Below are 13,424 nucleotides of genomic sequence, written 5' to 3'. Positions count from 1 at the left end.
GCCCTGGGATTTTGTTGTGTTGGACCATGTGGAAAATGGTATTGAAGGTTCTTTGGAGGATGTGGAAGAATTAGGAATTGGTCCATCAAGCCAATGAGGAAAAAAAGCAGTTATAACAACAGACAGACAAGAAAGGAAACATAATTGATCATACCAAGCAATTCGTCTTTGCAGTAATCCATGTTTATATGATCACAATGTCAACACTGAATTTATCAAATGTTCGATGTTTCTATACAAATGATGTGGGTTGTGGGGGAGAAGGGGTAGTGGTAGTGTGAGAGAGCTAAGTCTTCATCTGCCTTGTAGGACATGAGTAGATAGTATCTAAAATTGAAAAATCAAGGACTGTCAATCTAAGTGTATTTCAAAATATGGAAGTAAATACCCAAAGAAACTGATAACACGATTTTAAAGTGGTTGTGGGTGGTAGAGGAAGGTTCAGGAGGGAACTGCTACTTTTTGTTATTAGCCATTTAGTGCAAGTTAATTTTTTAAACTATCTTCTTGCGTTGTTATGGTTAAATTGTTAAAAATAATGGTTTAGGGGCCAGCCCGGTGGCTTAGCGGTTAAGTTCATGTGCTCTGCTTCGGCAACCTGGGGTTTGCGGGTTTGGATCCCGGGCATGGACCTACACACCACTCATCAAGCCATGCTATGGCAGTGTCCCACATACAAAATAGAGGAAGATTGGCACAGATGTTAGCTCAGGGCCCAGTCTTCCTCACACACACAAAATAATAATAAAAATGGTTTAAACAATTGTTCACACTTTCTTTTGAGATGGTTCAAAGGCTTCCTCACTAGTGGCTCTTGTGAGAGCTCAGGTACACTGCCTCTTTTCCTGAGTCGTTTGACGTAATCTGTGTTGATTTGTACTCTTGTTCCCTGGAGTCTCTCAACTCATAGACAGGAGCAGCCCACGGGACAGCGTCCCCCGCCTGGTGGGGTTGGCTTGTGGTGGTTTTTCATGCTCTTAGTAACCGGAAGAGAAGTGAGTTTAGTTGATTGCCTGCTCTATAGCAGACATTATTCTAGAGAATGTGTATGAGAACTTCATAGAGCCCTGTGAGGTCAGGTCATGATATTCTGTTTCATAGTTAGAGACGCTCAGGTTCAGAGTGGTGTAAATAATAGGTCCAGATCACATAGCTACTGACTGGCAGAGGTACAACTTGAACATGGCCCTGGCCAGCTCCACAGGCTTTGGCCCTGGAAATGGCCAGCAACTGGACTCACTCAAAAAGGACGTGCTTGTGCAAAGTGTGAGTTACCGTGTGTTTAAAATGGTGTAGAGATCAGTAATAATATTCTTCACTTTAAAAATAGGTCGCTCTGATATAAAGGTGAAGAATATTACTGACATATCCCAGAAAACACTGAGAATTGCTGATCTTCAAGGTAAAACAAGTTACCATCTGGTCTTGCGAGCCTATACGGATGGTGGAATGGGCCCAGAGAAGAGCATGTTTGTGGTGACAAAGGAAAATTGTAAGTTAAATATTGCCATTGAGATGCTTTCTGTACTTAAATGCGTAGTGTTTCTAGCAATTTTTGTTTATGTAAGAACCTCGCTTTTTTAAAATTTCACATTTTGTTGCATTTTTATAGTGGGTAGAGGGCAGTGTTAAAAGGCCATGGATGACTTCATATTAATTCTTGTCAGTTATGTGAAGCTATTTCCTAAAGAGTACCTAAGAAATTAATGAATTAAGGATCCATCTGAAGTCTACAGTTCTAAATTCCTGTTGAATTTATATAATGGTCAACCAGTTTAAAATTTTTTGCCCTAATTATTCTTAATGTGATTTTTAACATATCCAGGAGAGAATGAAAGAAATATCCTTAAAAAAAAATGTGTTAAGTACACATTTTTACACTTGTAAACCTGAGATGGAAAGTAAAGAAGAGGATGGACTTGACTGTCAACAGCAAAGAACTTGAATTTGATCACAGGCTTATTCTCTAGCCCTGAGTTGGAGTTTGTGCACAGCCCTTAAATAAAAGACCGTGAGGATCTAGTTCTCAACTGGGGGCAGTTTTTGCCTCCTGGGGGACACTTGGCAGTACCTGGCAACATTTTTGGTTGTCATAACTGGGGGGTGCTACTGTGATCTAGTGGTTAGAGGCCCAGGGATGTTGCTAAACTTTCTGCAGTGCACACGCAGCCTCCTCTCCAGACACACACTGAAGAAATATCTGGCCTAAAATGTCAATATGCCAAGATTGAGAAACCTTTCTCTAAAGAATTTAGGTATTAGTATAACAAAGTTTTAAATACTTAAAGGTTATATTTTAATAGTTTTTCAGTGTCCTTGGAATAGTTACGATTTTTTTTTCTTCAAATAATCTACCAACTTGAATATCTTCTAATATGAATTTATTCTATACTTAGTACTAAAAATGGTGATTTTAATGTTTGCAATATTCTCTTTTCAGCTGTGGGATTAATTATTGCCATTCTCATCCCAGTGGCAGTGGCTGTCATTGTTGGAGTGGTAACGAGTATCCTTTGCTATCGGAAACGAGAATGGTAATGGTATCTGCATTTACTCGTGTTGTTTTGTTCTTAAGGGCATGATTATTTAGTTTATGTGTCAACAAATAAGTACTTCTTTTTCGTTGAAACTAGTTAGTGAAAAAATATTTGCTTTAGTCAGAATTAATGTTGGATTAATATTAGGCGAAAACATGGCATATTATTTAAAGGTTTTAAAATTAGTAGAGTAAAAGTGTAAATTTTTCCCTACTGTGTTTACTAATAATTTAAAGTAATAGCAGTTGTACTCAAAAAACATATTTATAGGCATAAATATGCATATAGCTATATGCAAAATTAAATGTAATTGCATGATTAAGGTCTCACTTGTCCTGGTGATCTATTTAGAAAAGCTGATCATTTACTCATTTATTCAACAAATATGAATGACCCTTCCCATGTGAAGGGGAACATAGGGGTGAACAAAATGAAAATGGTCCCTATAGACTCATAGCGTAGTGGGGAAGATGGACATTAAACCGAGAATCATCCAATAAAGCGTGCTTGCCCAGTGTGAGTGGGTACAAGGAGGGCACCATGAGAAGAACAGCGGGGGAACCGTGTTGCTGGAGATGGTCAGCCAAGGCTTCCCTGGGGAGTTTCATTTGAGCAGAGTCCCAAAGGGTAAGGAGAGGGAAAAGAATGTTCCAGACAGAGAGAATTGCCTCTGTGAGGGCCCAGAAATTGGACAAGCTCGATCTTCTGGAGAAAGTGAGAAGAATTGTGTGTCTTTGTGAGGCGAGAGAGTGGGTGGCAGGAGGTGAGCTGAGGTGAGCCAGGGGCTCAGCGGGAGAGAGCACCTCGAGATCAACGGGCAGGAGCTGTCCTGAGCGTGGAGCAAAGGGTTGTGTTCAAGCATAGACAGTCCTCACTGGCCTTAAGAATGCCATCCTTTATTATAAAGACAAGAATGTATTCTAGCAAGCTTGGCTTATAAATGTAAATAGTAGTAGTTGTAGATCTATAGAATAGTCTATTTTGGTAACCATATTCTCATTATCAAAAATCATGTTTTAAAAATGATTTTATTACCCAAAAAAAGATAAAATGAGAGAGTTTAGAAGTTAGAGCATTTCAGACTTACATCAACAAAGTTATTTTTCCTGCAGGAATTTCAAATAATAAAGTTCTTTTTAACAGCTATAAATATGATATGACACCAAGCAAATCAAGATTAATAGCCTTTCTTTTTCTAATAGTCCAGAGCCTGTTATGAGCAGTAGAGAACTGCATAATGCAAATATGTTCCCTAAGTAATCAATCATGCTTAATCCAGTTTGCATATGAATATTTTGGGTATATGAGCAATGCCTGTATTTTACTTTTGACTTGATTGCACAGTCACCACTTTAGTTCTTTGCTTTCCATTTTTCATAAGATATCTAAGATATTGTAGTTCTAGAAATAGAAGTGCTGTTCATAGTTTGCAAATTGGAACTCTCAGTGTATTGTATAGAAAGCTCTAGCAAATGTTCACGCTAAAAATGATCTTCTACATTTTCAGATGTTCATTAAAATATTCATATGACATGTCGAAATAAGCCTGATGATTTAAGTTATTTGTTATCTAATTGATAATCTTATAATTATTAAGTTCACTTAATCATTCTTTATTTAAAGGATTAAAGAAACCTTCTACCCTGATATTCCAAACCCAGAAAATTGTAAAGCGTTACAGTTTCAAAAGAGTGTCTGTGAGGTAATCCTTTATTTTTTTACATTTATCTTTGAAGTACTGGCTTCATTTTTTTATATGAAAAGTTTTTAATATGCAGATGTCATCATAAGTAAAATGTATTGAGTAAATAGCAATAACATCTGCTGAATTTGTGAAATTACTAATTTTAAATTGTACCATGCGTGCTCTTTTTTCCACTACTGTTAATAGCAAGGAAAATATCAATATATAGAAAAAATAGTAGCTTTGCTCTAGTATGCACTACAGAATAGTAGAGACAAGTTTTTACAAGCAGATATGAAAAAAACATAAAATAATGCCCCTTTTTGTAGGAAGGGCATTGCAGCGGCTTTTAGTGCTATCCTTAATCATTATTTTAAAATTTATTTCTAGGGAAACAGTGCCCTTAAAACATTGGAAATGAATCCTTGCACCCCAAATAACGTTGAGGTTCTGGAAACTCGATCAGCAGTTCCTAAAATAGAAGATACAGAGATAATTTCTCCAGTGGCTGAGCGTCCAGAAGACAGCTCTGACGCAGAACCTGAAAACCACGTGGTTGTGTCCTATTGCCCACCAGTCATTGAGGAAGAAATACCCAACCCGGGAGCAGATGAAGCCGGAGGGGCCTCACAGGTCATTTACATTGACATCCAGTCCATGTATCAGCCTCAAGCAAGACCAGAGGAAGAACAAGAAGACGACCCTGTAGGGGGGGCAGGCTATAAGCCACAAATGCACCTCCCTGTCACTCCTACTGTAGAAGATCTAGCTGCAGATGACGACTTAGATAAAACTGCAGGTTACAGACCTCAGGCAAATGTAAATACTTGGAACTTAGTATCTCCAGACTCTCCTAGGTCCACAGACAGCAACAGTGAAATTGTCTCTTTTGGAAGCCCGTGCTCCATTAACTCCCGACAATTTTTGATTCCTCCTAAAGATGAAGACTCTCCCAAATCGAATGGAGGAGGGTGGTCCTTTACAAACTTTTTTCAGAACAAACCAAACGATTAACAGTGTCACCCTGTCACTTCAGTCTGCCATCTCAATAAGCTCTCATTGCTAGTGTTGCTGCGTCAGCACTGGGCGTCTTGGAGGGATCCTGTGAAGTATTGTTAGTGAGGTGGACTTCACTGCGCGCAAGTTACGCTAAAAGTGTTAGTGTGCTTTCAATGTAGTCTAAAAGCCAAAGTAGAGTAACTCAGAAATTCCAGCCACACAACTCAAGATTCGGAGCTGTTTGTGATTTGAGCTGAAGAATTCTCACGTGCTCTACCTTCAAGAAGCATTTCAAGGCTAATACCGTCTAGTCCGTACGTGGAAAGCAAATCCCACAGAAACCGTATTCTGTTAACCTGTTGTTAATGGTTTTCTCATATGTGTACTTTATGGAATCGCAAGCAGATTTGCAGGCAAGGGAGGAAAATGTCATAGTAACAGCTGATGTTTATTGGCCTGACATTTGCTCCATTCTAGATGAAAACCAAGCACAGATTTTAAAACTTCACATTATTCTCCTCTATCCACAGCATTTACAAAAATTAATATAATTTTTAATGTAGCGACATCTGTTTAGTGTTTTGTTTGATAAAGTGTGCTATTCCTGTGCCTACTGTATAATGGTTATCAAACAGTTTTCTCAGGGGTTCAAACTCGGAAAACAAGCGTGACACTGACCGCCCACATCAGAATCGTGCTTTCTTGCTTTGGTGGGTTTTTCAAACCGTTCCATTTTTTTTTTTTTAGCTTTTATGCTAGCTTCCCTTATCGCATTTGGTTGCCCTGATATTTAAAACTTAAATTTCTAAGACTATAGATCAAAGTTTTTAAAAACTCCGGGTTTTTTTTTTTGTGATGTAGTGTCAGTTTTATAAGTATATGAGCAAATTCAATATTATTCATAAACACGTGATTCCAGTGGTTTACTATTTGAGATGACTACTAAGCAATATCTAGTGGCGTTAGCCATCCATGTGGTTCTGATTGGCTCCAGTTCCTCCTGAGAAGGCCATGCCCTGAGCCCTAGTCGCTCAGGCAGCGATGATGTTTGACACCTCATAGCAAGTGTTCCTCCTGATCGTGTGTCTTAGCATTTCCTCCCTCTTAAATGATCATCAGTCTGGACTATTTGATCCAGTCCTCAAATTTTTAAATATAAAACTAAAAACATAATGCTTCCTACAGGAACAATTACTCAAGGGCTATTTTGTATGAAATGTCATGAAATTGACCTGACTCAATAGGCATACCTATGTTAGAGGGCCAGCAGTTACTTTGTGAGCCGTCTACAGACGTGTGTCTTTACAGCATCCTCTGCCCACCCTTGGTTTTCATAAGCGATGTCTAGAATGAATGTGGTTCTCAGGAAAGCAAAATGAAAAACTAAAAATGCATCTTATATTTTCCCTGCCCTCGTGTTGTCTATGTGTTTTGTCTTTTGATAGTTAAGGCAAAAGTACTTAAATTTTAAATATTTGAATAAGTCAAGATATGCCTGTTTTTTATCATCTGAGGTTCTGTAATGTATTTGCACATAATGGATCAGTTATTCTTTTTCTAGCTCATGATGTATCTTTATAAAAATCGTGTTGTGGGAAAAAGCCACAAGGTGACAAGGGACAAAATCTATTTAGGTACTCTGTTTATGAATCCTGATTTTGACTGCTAGAATTCAGCTAAATTCCTGAGCTTCATGATATATGGACATGTGGAATGAAGTGGAATTAATTATGTACACACATAGTATATTAAAACTATATAAGAGCTCATAGAGATTTTCAGCAGTGAAAAATGAAGCAGACCAGAGCCATCCCTAACAGAGCTTGCTCTGCCTTCTTATTTCTCCTCTTGGGCTCCTTCTCTTAGCTTCCACCCCAGACGCTCAGACCTGGGGCTGCCTTTTCTCCCTGCCAAAGCTTGTCGTTACCATACCCCTCTTGCCCCCAGCTCATGCCTCATTCCCTGTTGAAATCTACAGATCCTGTACTTCATCTCTTGAGGATAAGTGTTGGCGGAGGTAGAAGTTTATTGGTCTAAACTACACTAACAAGATAATGGGAAAAGGCCAGACAACATTTGAATTCTGTCATCAGTATATATGATACGTATATATATATATATATATATATATATATATATATATATATACATACACACACACGTTTGAATTCTGTCACCAGTATATATGCATTTCACCTGTAACCATCTGGATCCAGTGCCCTTTCTAACCCATATAACGACTCATTTGTTTAGCTAATGGTAAATATTACTGGGACTCTTGAGTCCTTCCACTCTGTCTAAAACTTCACTGCTTTTCCTGTATGCAAAAGGTTCAGAGTGCCACTCACCTGTCCCCTGCCCCTGGAGTTCTATACACAGTGATCGCTAAGTTCATGGGAAGCTGAGTGAAGCTCTGTTAGACTGGGCAAGCTCCTTTTAACTTGCTGTACGCTTAGAAGAATGTAGTTTAGGTCTGAGGCCAAAGCAGGTTTCCTTGTCTTTCCCCATTGAATTGAAGACAGCCAGACCCACTCTACAGGTTGGAAGTTATTACCTGGGCAGGTGGGTGCAGCCTTAACACAGGGAGAGAGGAGGGAGTGGTGGAGAGAGAGGACATCCTTTGTCATATATGCAGTTGTTTGTGGCACTGGAGACACATAAATGTGCACTGTTTGTCAATGCCGGGACCATGCACGAGTGTGAAAGGTGGTCTGACAGTGGCCATGCTCTGTCCAGTCATATTAGCTCCTCTCCCTGGGGGATGGGTAACTAAAGGCTAGTTAGACGGGAGGCTAGATGTGTTCCCTCCAGCCCTTCCTGACTGGGAAAACAATAGGGAAATCCCTCTTTCCTCAACTAAGGCCCAATCATTGGTTAGAAAATTCTAAATGTCTGAACTAGAATTATCTTCCATTATGTTGAATAATACTGCATATAGACACATTTTCACATCTCTTATAACCCAGTTCACTTGGAAGCCAATTTTAAATCAAGCTTCCTTTGTGAGGAATGGAGATTCTGGTGGTCATTATGACTGCATTTCTCTTGTGGGTGGCCCTCGTAAGTAAACAGTATTTAATATAAAAATATTCTTAGAAGATTTAGCTAGGCTTTTGACATTAGATAGACCTTGTACATTATGTATTGCATGGAGTAGTACCCATATACAATTGAAATCATCAGTGTGTTCAACCTGTAGAAGCCTGGATTTGAGACTGTGGCCTGAGTATCCGGATAGTTGGCGTGTGTTTCCGTGCTTAGGTGATGGAGGTGCTGTGTTCCTGCACCTTAGACCGAGAAGCAGCCCTTCCTGGGAAAGTTTAAGGGCGGAAGTATCAGCCTCATTTTCCATACCAGCATTACTTTCACGGCTCATGGATCTGAAGGATTGCATTTAGAACATCTAGTCCTCTTGCATTCTCAGAAACTGTGGTAAAAGTCACATTCTTAAAATTTCATGCAACTTGTATTCTTGTTGGAAAACAGTCCCGTCATTTCTTAATTGTCTTCATACCGTCCATATTTAAAGAACGTTACAGTCCTTTCTGTATTTGAATAATTAGATGTAGTTTAGTGAAGGAGACTAAGGAACATTTTCTTCCAAAGAGAATTTGAAATCAATTTTATGGTATTTTGAAATTAAAGTACTCCCTAACATGTCGATATTCAGAAAATGTTATCTCAAATTTTTCTACTACTCAGACACATAATCTCATACAACTTTTTGTTTGTTTACTTTAATGTAATTTTTGCTGTTTTGGTTTGAACCATGTTAAAATTTGTATATCTTTTATAAAATCTTTTTTCTTATTTTGAAAGCATTAAATTGGGCATCTCAAGAGTAAAATGTGGGATCACTGGTTAATTACAGAGACTAGGCACATAGCGGAAGTTCAGTGAGTAATTTTTTATTGACTGAGTTCCATCCCAGAGTGTGCAGATTCAACAGTTTTCCTGGAAGGTGGACTCTATCAAGATCTAGCTTGTGTAGGTCTGAGACTATTGCCTCGAAGATTCAATTCTGCTCTAGAAGTGGCTCCCCAGTGAAAGTGAAAACTTGGGCAAGACTCATGTAAAAGCATTGCTAGATATTGTATTTCTCCCTAATTTTATGTGTTCATAGTTTCTTTGTATTTGATGGGTGTACAACTTGGGACATTTTTGTACCAGCTAGCGTGTGTTCTGGCAAACCAACAACACATTGACTTGTAAGCTTAATTGATTAATATAAGCACTCATTTTCTTGATAAAGTATTTCTTCAGAGCATTTATTTTAAACTGGTATTTCCTGCTGAAACCAAGTTTCATGGTACCGTGCCCATCTTATCTTTTATATCCAGAAGAAAATTTTTCACAGAACAAAATGATTTGGGGCCAAACTTAACTGGAAATGCATCTTTTAGACATGACCTTAGAATATCACTGGAAATTACTTGGTTTGAGTTTGGTCTATTTATATCTTCATGGATTATGTACCAGGGCTATTAATAATATTTAAATCTATTATTTGGCTAGGGTGGTGAGATTTTTTGTTCCTTTTCAATTAGTGTTTTTGTCTTAACTAGTACATGATCATATTCATGCTAGTTATAATACAAATGAACTATTTTAATGCCAGTATGAAGGATTAAGAACAATATTCAGTTAATTGATATGTCAGGCTTTATTGTGTGTGGTAAAATTTCAGGGGGTGTGATTTGATCTAGAATATATCCAAATCCTTGCAATTATGTTGAATTATGACAGGATTCTATTATTTTTAACCACGAGTAGTGCTTGTTTCTCTCTATATTAGGAACGTCAATATTTTGGATTTTACCTATCCAGGTTATAAACAGAATTTACCTATACAAGACAAATTCTAACTGTGCAACATTTTTATGAAAATTAAAAGTAGTATTTTAAGAGGGAAACCCTCTGAATGTTTTTATATGCAAGTGCCTGGCTGCAGAACCGTAGAAACAATGAATTCAGAGGCTCTTAAATAAGTAAACTATGACTGATACAAATACAAAGCAGTAATAACTTACATTACTTTTTGGTTGCTATAACTAAATACCGTAAAAACCAAGAGTCATGAAGAGGAAAAACAAAAAGTGTTTAATTGACATGGAAATAGATTTTTATTACATTTGCATATATTTTCTAAGATTGCCTGTACAGTAGCCAATTAGAAGTGAAAACAAAACACTAGCATAGACCTTATGCTGCACTTGGCCCCAAATACTTGGTACAATTGATTGAATGGCTCACTTAAATGTATTGAATTTCCTTATACATTTAAAATGTACTTCCTTTTAGAATTAACCCATTTTAAATGGGTAACTTTCAGTTTCTGAACTTATTATTTTTCCTAAGCATTCCAGTGGTGCATTATAAAAGATCTAAAGATTTCCAGGTGGTAATACAATTTTCATTAAAACATGAACACATTAACTGTTAGGTTTAACATTAGTATTAATATTTTTACGGTCGATCATAGAAAACAATACTGAATAATGATATTCATAAAAATTCTTTTCAAATATTCTGTCCCCAGTTTGATTCCAAATACTTCTCTCTATTATTTATGATATATCTTTCTATTTAAGTTTTTGTTCCCAACATAATATTTAGGAAAAATGCAAATACGTTATAATTGAAGACAACACAAAAAAAGAAACCCTATTCAGTTCATTGTTGTGGAAAGATAGGTATTATATGATACCCTGGGATTTGTTTTATCCTATTATTTTTTCATAAAGGAGCATGGCTTTTTCTTAAATATGTCTCAATTTGGAATTGCTTGAAAAAGATTGACCTAGATAGAAAGACATCCTAAATTTGGGATGGTACCACTTAAACGATATGTCTCAAGCTAAAATCATTTTAAAATACTCAACTTTCCTAGTTTGAATGTGTTACCTTTTCTTCTCTTTCATTTGCTGGCCATAAGTCAGAGGTCCTTATAATGCTAGGAAATTATCATTTTTTACTTTCAAAATTGCATTATAGTGAATTACTGTTTACAAAATACACATACTGTGAACAGACTTAAGTTTTTGTCTTTTATAAGGTTGTTTGTAGAATGAGTGTTTTTTTAAAGGGGATGTTATATGTTAAATAGTTTCCGTTTTTTATAAATACTAGTAACTGTTTACTAATTTTTGTTTGGTCAGGTGTGTGCAAATGTAGCTGAAAGATAGGGAGAAACTGCAGATCTGAAACTGTTCCTTTTTTCATTTCTTGAAATGTTACCACTACAGACTTTTTTTTTTAACCTTAATGATCAGTTGTGATGTTCTCTACCTAAAATCATGCTTAACCATATAAGGAAACCTTTAAATATACAGATACAGAAAGTAAACTCTATAGATTGCAGTATATTTGTATAATTCATTCTGATTCACAGAATTCTAAGTTTAATGTGGAATAAAACAACTCCACTGACAGAGATGACAACTGAAGTATTTTTCTGCCCTATGAAACTTTGGAGATCATGTTGCTGTTAAAATGGAAAATTTGGACATTTTATATCATCATATAATTTCAGAATTTAGTTTCCATATCTTTTGGAAAACATGGTTATAGCAAGAACATAGAATATAAGTAACCTATTACTAAGACTCCTAAAATGTAAAACTAGTATGCTTGGCTGTTAACTCTAAAGATGTTACTTATGTTTGTTTTTAAAACATGCATGTATTTAACAATTTTATCATAGTATTGTCATGGAAAAAAATAAATATATTTTCTTACAACTTACACTGACAGATTTGGGCATTATTTTTTCCTCCTGTTTTAAGCACTCAGGAAAAGTGGCTTCTGCTTTGTTGTTAATACTTTTGGTTCTATCTCATAAGAATTACAGTGGTTATGAAGCAGTCACATAGTGCTATAACTAAATTTTTAATATTTTAATAGATTGCTATATCGTTGTTATAACCTTCCACATGTTCCATTAAATCTATCTTTACCAGAGAAGTTAGCATAAAAATAACCAAATAGTGAGAATCCAACATTATAAAATAAATACTGGTCCTTAAAGAATGGTTTTTAATTTATTTCCTCTGAAGATAACCTAAACATTTCTGGAGATTCTAGGAATATATCAAAATTTTATTTCAAGTTATTGAATTTGGAAGTAGAGTCATTGATTCAGCAAAACTTCAGTAGTTTTGAAGTGATTGTGAATAGAATTTCATAGGGGGAGAAATTAGGCCTTTAGTCAAATGTACCCTTTGCTTACCCAGAATAACAACTGACATATGAATGGGCCTAGATTCAAGAGAAATTGTAGACCAATTTTAAATTAACTGTGAAACACATGTTAGTATTTAAGTACAAGAAACGAGCTCATACATATGGTCTGTCCTTTAGGGAGATCTCAGTGCATAACTTGTTTCCCAGATGGTGAATTCTTTGAGCCAAAACGTATAGCGCCGTCAACCCCGGGAACTTGGAAAAGATCAAAAAGAGAGGAATGATGTAATTATTAGGGGAAAGAAAGGATAGAGATGTATGAATAATCATTTTTTTAATGTATAGCATTCAACATCACACTAAAATGTTGGTTTCCAAACTCAAATTCTTTACAAAAGAGCTGTATAAGACTCAGTTTGGAATGGCCTATAAATTTGATCCATTATCCTTCCCTTGGAGTGACTGACAGTAAAATTGAATTAAAAGTATTTATTCAGTCTGCAAGAACCCGCAAAGTTGAGGTAACAGAGAGATCTTAAACTGATTTGGGATTCAATTGGAGATGGTTTTATCCCAGAGTGATTAGTCACAGATTAAAGAGACAAGAAAAACTTTAGGGGATGATTTTGATAAAAACTGTTAAGTGGAAATCATGTTGAAATGAGGGCAGCCGCAGTGTATCGAGCTGCTCATAATTATCCATCTCTAAACGTTTGAAAGATGAGAAAGAATGTCATCTCAGCTCAAACATGACTCTTTTTTCCCCTCATGCCCCCAGCCACCTTTATCACTGCTGCAGAACTGTGTCTTCACTCTAGCCTGAGCCGTCCGAGGCAGGCACCAGTCTGTTTATCTTCCCATCTCTAGGGGCACTTGGACACATCCCTCCCTCACGTTGTCCTTGGAGTTGATGCGCGAGTCAGGAAGCCTTCAAGAAGCAGAGCGTTGAGAACTCGTGGACCCTTCTAGTCCCAAATTGCCCAATTACCAGTGCAGACGACACACACCCTTCAGAAATGTTC

At 36.8% G+C, this 13,424-nt stretch overlaps 1 protein-coding gene across 1 annotated transcript in view; it reads left to right on the top strand.

The window, feature by feature from the left end:
* Nucleotides 1-11,966, top strand: part of LIFR (LIF receptor subunit alpha) — a 74,300-nt gene extending 62,334 nt beyond the window's left edge. The window contains exons 17-20 of the mRNA XM_087443214.1: nucleotides 1,331-1,492; nucleotides 2,441-2,534; nucleotides 4,161-4,239; nucleotides 4,612-11,966. Of these exons, the coding sequence (XP_087299340.1) occupies nucleotides 1,331-1,492; nucleotides 2,441-2,534; nucleotides 4,161-4,239; nucleotides 4,612-5,235 (959 nt within the window). The 3' untranslated portion in view covers nucleotides 5,236-11,966. The remainder of the gene's footprint in view (nucleotides 1-1,330; nucleotides 1,493-2,440; nucleotides 2,535-4,160; nucleotides 4,240-4,611) is intronic.
* Nucleotides 11,967-13,424: the final 1,458 nt, after the last annotated feature.

The sequence above is a fragment of the Ceratotherium simum genome, chromosome 18 (genome assembly GCF_057802395.1).
Source record: "Ceratotherium simum simum isolate JZ-2026a chromosome 18, ASM5780239v1, whole genome shotgun sequence".
NCBI classification, from domain to species: Eukaryota; Metazoa; Chordata; class Mammalia; order Perissodactyla; family Rhinocerotidae; genus Ceratotherium; species Ceratotherium simum.
The sequence above is the reverse complement of the archived record's forward strand: the minus strand, read 5'-3'. Positions and strand labels throughout refer to the sequence as shown.